The sequence below is a fragment of the Aegilops tauschii genome, chromosome 5, assembly GCF_002575655.3.
Source record: "Aegilops tauschii subsp. strangulata cultivar AL8/78 chromosome 5, Aet v6.0, whole genome shotgun sequence".
Classification (NCBI taxonomy): domain Eukaryota; kingdom Viridiplantae; phylum Streptophyta; class Magnoliopsida; order Poales; family Poaceae; genus Aegilops; species Aegilops tauschii.
Genome location: NC_053039.3, coordinates 86,779,988 through 86,785,858, shown reverse-complemented (window position 1 = coordinate 86,785,858; position 5,871 = coordinate 86,779,988). Strand labels below are relative to the sequence as shown.

General features: G+C 45.6%; 1 protein-coding gene across 1 annotated transcript; it reads left to right on the top strand.

The window, feature by feature from the left end:
- Positions 1–203: 203 nt before the first annotated feature.
- Positions 204–659, top strand: LOC141022586 (uncharacterized). Its single transcript, XM_073498849.1, has one exon. The coding sequence runs from the start codon at positions 204–206 to the stop codon at positions 657–659; it is 456 nt and encodes a 151-aa protein (XP_073354950.1).
- The last annotated feature ends 5,212 nt before the right edge of the window (positions 660–5,871 follow it).

Here is a 5,871-nt window from a genome sequence, read left to right as displayed (position 1 = left end):
CCGTAGAGCCTGTAGCTCCAAAAATTAACCCATGGTCGGCTTGCCCGATCACCTTTGACTGCAGGGACCTTCCGACCAGTATCCATCATGGAGGATCGGCGGGCCTGGTTCTTGACCCCATCATCGACGGGTACCACCTCACTAGAGTCCTCATAGATGGAGGCAGTAGCCTCAATCTAATTTATTCAGATACGGTGAGGAAAATGGGTATTGATCCGTCAAGGATTAGACCTAGTAACACCACCTTTAAGGGAGTAATAATCCCATACGTTGAAGCCCGCTTCTCGGGCACCCTCACCTTAGAAGTTGTGTTCGGCTCGCCGGACAACTTCCGCAACAAGGACCTGATCTTCGACATCGTCCCTTTCCGCATCGGCTATCACGCACTCTTGGGCCGTACAGCGCTTGCTCGTTTCAACGTCGTCCCTCATTACACATTCCTGAAGCTAAAGATGCCCGGACCCAAGGGTGTCATCACAGTCAATGGCAACACGGAGCACTCAGCCCGAACTGAGGAGGACATGGCGGGTCTTGCAGCTGAAGTCCAAACCAGCATCGAGGGGCCGAAGTACCAGCCCACCGTCAAGGCAAGGGAGGCGAGTAAACGGGCCCGAGCCCTATCTCCATTCAAGGAGTCTCCCTACGCTCAACACAAATAGGGATACGCCCCCACAGCATTCCCACTCCATTCGAACAATACGTGCCTTGTATGCACAACTTCGCGCTTAAAATACCATGTGCAGCTGTGGGGACCAATCACCCAAGAGCCAAGTGTTCGGGTCAACCGAGTGATGGTCAAACACGTCTTCGGACAAAAACAGGTACCATCTAGGACCTATCCAGCATTAAGCTAGCACAGCACGACGACTTCTCAAGACCCCTTGTCAAGGGCCCATCGATCGATTATCATCCTCTCCAAGGAGTTCTTCTTCCCATCAGGAGCAAAGGCGCATACGTGCAACAGGGCACAGTAGGGACGTCAAACTATGAATTAAGGCCCTGTGTAAACCTTTCCTCTGTAAAACTTATTCTTGTTTTTTTCGAAGTATCTGTAACAGTTGCTTCGGCAGTTCGGACTGTACGATTAGACATCACGAGTTCATTGGAAATAAAGGCCACTATTCATGGTCCTCTTGCAGTCTTTTATGCTCCATAAATTTTCCTACTCCTTCCACGCCGAAGCAACCTAGTTCGGTACATGTTTTCTTCAGATGCGATCGGCTAATAGACCGTGGGCTCGACCATAAAACTCGCCCCAAGCATCAGACAACACTATCTTTCCTTTTCACGTGTTCGGCATCTCGGATATTGCATTATATGAATTGGTTCCGAATTATGTCTTGGGTTAATGGTTGGGTTGCCCGGCTCCTGTGTTTGCCCTCTTACGTTCCGCATGTTCGACTAAGAGGGTAAAGGGAGAACCACTGCAATTGTACTTCTAGCTAGCCTGGTGAAGTACCTTAGTGGAGAAAGCCAAAAACTGACTGTCATAATAAGCGAGAACTAGTCGGCGATCCGATGACAAGTGTCAAACTAAAAACCGATGGAGATTACTCCATGTTATACGAAGGGTTTTGTGTTTGCACAAACCACGTGATGAAGGTATATACCTCGGCTCACCTGAACATCACAAAAACACTAGGGGCTAGTCACTAGCCCCCGCAGTCAAGGTCCTATGGCTAAGTGAAAGTAATAAAGCTGCATAGTCTGATTGCTTTGTTACCCTCATGTACCACCGCCTTCGGGCACCAAGATATCGGCTAAGGGTCAAAGTGCGGAGGTCAAAACACCCCTTGTAGCATCTACATGGGGGCTAAAGCCAACGACTGGTAACTTTCAGATTAAAACACAGCCAGACAGGAGTCAAAATAAACAAAAGCAGATAAAAGTATGATAAACCATACAAAACAACCGCATTATAAATCAAAAGGTTCAATTGTCATTTAACACATGATAGTGCGATCACTCAAAAATTACATCTTTCGAACATTGGGCTTCTACCGCCCGAGCACCATCCATAACAATGGGGAAATACTACTCGGGGCGTATGTGCTCCTTCCCAAGGGACGGGAGCCTGGTGGCCATCTCGACTGGCTTGATCTTTGGCCAGTGAACCATGGTCCTCGCAAAAGCCATCCGAACTCCCTCGATGCAGGCGGAATGCTTCACAGCGTCAATACAGGAAGCGGCGTCGCATAGCTTCTGCACTAGGCCAAAGTAGCTGCTCGGCATCGGTTCGGCAGGACACAGCCGAACACATAGGTCCTTCATTGCCGGCTCAGCCATTCGGTGCAACTCCATCATCTTGTTCATTTGATTACTCATGAGGGGAGGGTGCTCGAGCGCTTGAAAATGTGCCCAGAAAAGCATGCGCTAGGCATCACCCTCCCGAGATGCAAAACGCTTGGCCACATCCGCAACACTCCTCGGAAGATCCGCAAATGCACCTGAGGAACGCCACACTCGAGCAAAGTGAACCTTTGACCGCCAAAGACACTCTGCAGTAAGTACAGCTTACCGTCTACTATAAGCTTCACTTGGCGGAGCTCCTCTCGGGCGCCTCGTGTTTCCGTCCTCGCCACCTGGATCTCCTACCTTATCTTGGATAGCTTAGTGGCTTGACCCTTGTTTTTCTTCTCAAGGTCCTCACATTTAGTGACGACATCCTTGAGCTCCTACTGCACTTCGGCCACTCTGTCCTCATACTTTTCGCTGATGGTCTTCATCATCGACAGCTCGGAGGCCGCTCGCTCGGCCACCGCTTATGACCCACAAGTATAGGGAATCAATCCTAGTCCTTTCATAAGTAAGAGTGTCGAACCCAACGAGGAGCAGAAGGAAATGACAAGCAGTTTTCAGCAAGGTAATGTCTGCAAGCACTGAAATTATAAGTAACGAGTAGTTTGATAGCAAGGTAATTTGTAACGAGCAAGTAACGGCGACGGTAACAAAAGTGCAACAACATAGCCCAATCCTTTTGAGGCAAAGGACAGGCCAAAACAATCTCTTATGATAAGCAAAGTGTTCTTGAGGGTACACGGGAATTTCATCCAGTCACTTTCATCATGTTGGTTTGATTTGGGTTCGCTACTTTGATAATTTGATATGTGGGTGGACCGGTGCTTAGGTGTTGTTCTTACTTGAACAAACCTCCTACTTATGATTAACCCCCTCGCAAGCATCCGCAACTACGAGAAATTATTAAGAATAAATCTAACGATAGCATTAAACTTTTGGATCCAAATCAGCCCCTTACGGAATAGCGCATAAACAAGGGTTAAGCTTCTGTCACTCTCGCAACCCATCATCTAATAACTACTCCACAATGCATTCCCTTAGGCCCAAGTATGGTGTAGTGTCATGTAGTCGACGTTCACATGACACCACTAAGGGAATCACAACATACATACCATCAAAATATCAAACACATATCAAGTTCACATGATTACTTGCAACAAGATTTCTCCTGTGACCTCAAGAACAAAAGTAACTACTCACAAATGATAATCATGCTCAAGATCAGAGGGGTATTAAATAGCATAATGTATTTGAACATATAATCTTCCACCAAATAAACCATATAGTAATCAACTACAAGATGTAATCAACACTACTTGTCACCCACAAGCACCAATCTATAGTTCTGGTACAAAGATTGAACACAAGAGATGAACTAGGGTTTGAGAGGAGATGGTGTTGTTGAAGATGTTGATGGAGATTGCCCTCCCCAAGATGGGAGAGTTGTTGGTGATGATGATGACAATGATTTCCCCCTTCGGGAGGGAAGTTCCCCTTGCGGAATCGCTCCACTTGAGGGCAAAAGTGCTCCTGCCCAAGTTCCACCTCGAGACGGCGGCGCTTCATCCCGAAAGTCCTCTATTCATTTTTTCTAGGTCAAAATGACTTATATACCAGAAGATGGGCACTGGACGTGGGCCGAGGAGAGCACAACCCACCTGGGCGCGCCTGGGCTCCCTGGCGCGCCCAGGTGGGTTGTGCCCACTTGGTGGGCCCCCTCTGGTAGTTATTTGCTCCAATAATTCTTATTTCTTCCATAAAATTCCCCGTGAAGTTTAAGCTCATTTGGAGTTGTGCAGAATAGGTGGCCTGACGTAGCTTTTTCAGGTCCAAAATTCCAGCTGTCGGTATTCTCCCTCTTTGTGTGAACCTTGCATATTATGAGAGAAAAGGCATTAGAATTACTCCAAAAAGCATTATCATGCATAAAAATAATATAAATAATAGTAGGAAAACATGATGCAAAATGGACGTATCAACTCCCCCAAGCTTAGACCTCGCTTGTCCTCAAGCGAAAACAAAAATCGAAAAACATGTCCACAAGCTTAGAGAGAGAGAGAGGTGTCGATAAAAACAAAATACGGACATAGAAGCATCATATATATTATTATAACAGCAACAAGCTTTAACATAAAACTTTATCAAATTACTTTTATCATAAAACTTCTATCATATAACTTCTCATGAATAAGTAACAATTCATCACAACATCGAAGTATGAAGCACAAAATGTATTGAAAACTTGAAAACTAACAAACTATGTTCTCAGTCAACTTTGCAACTACAATTCATCATCTTTTTAGGGAACGGTCACGTATCGGAGCCTTTTGGCAAGTCCACATACTCAACCATCATAGTCTTCTATGATTGCTAACACTCACCGCATACACATGAGCAAAAAGTTTCAACCGGACACATAGAAAGATAGGGGCTTATAGTTTCGCCTCCCAACGTATTCACCTCAACTGTGACACTGGTGCGCGTCGGTCCTAAACAAACGGTTTTAACCCCTTTCCGCGACGGCATTTGGAACCGTCGCCAAGTGAGTGTGGGCGATAGGGGGGTCCTTCCCACCCAGAAACCGTCGGGGATAGGGAGCCTTGATGCATACAGTTGTCCCTATATAACCGTTTCCGATATGTTGAATATCCCAGACGCTTCATCCTTGCTACTCGTTTGTGCTTGCATTGCCATCGCAGTCGGAGTTTTGTGGTTCTGCCTAAAACCAGGCAGATTCTAGGCATGGGAGCTTTCCAGGCAGATTCTTGGCAGATTCCAGGCACGGGATATTTACGATGTCTGGCACATCACAAACAGTTCATGATTATAAACCATGTACGATAGGTAGAAAATCACACACATTTAGTTTTCCCGCACCGTATGTGATAGTGTCTGACATCACACACGCTTTGCGAACGGCAACTATGTGCATGCTTGCACACGTTTCCTCTGTGTGAACCGCCTCGGATTATGGTGTATATCGCAAAAGTTTGTGTTTTACCAACCGTGTGTGCTGTAATGACCTGCACAACGTAATTTCGCCCTAATTTAATTGTTGCTATTTAAAATTGTACCTAATTTAAACTTGAAAGTAGGCTATAGCTTTATTCATATCCATCAGGTTCAAACAACCAATGCATTATTCAATTCACAGGTACATATGTTTAAGAATTACATAAGCACCAAAGAAAGAATGATGTACCAGGGTTCTATACTTGTACTATTACAGATGGTAAAGAAAGAGGCGACAGACATTCCAGTTGCTGAACAAGGTGAAGCGGAATGGCCCTATTGTGCTCTCCTGGAATGCAGAAGGCATGCAGGACTCTTGTCCAACCCCTTGTGATTGCCGGCCGCCAATCATGTAGTTTGAGAGGTAATCTTGAGTAACTACTTCAGGATCCACTGCAAAAGAAAAAAGATTCAGATATTGTCATCTAACACAACTCATTACGAGCAGTAAAACGAAGGCTACATGGTTCTTACTTACCATCCTGCAGTTCACTGTTGTCTTGCATAAGTTGTAAATAAATAGTTCGATTGACATCTTTTGACCCATTTTAATAACAATCT

Coding starts and splice junctions, on each gene's coding strand:
- LOC141022586 (XM_073498849.1), top strand. CDS start 204: ATGGGTATTGATCCGTCAAGGATTAGACCTAGTAACACCACCTTTAAG.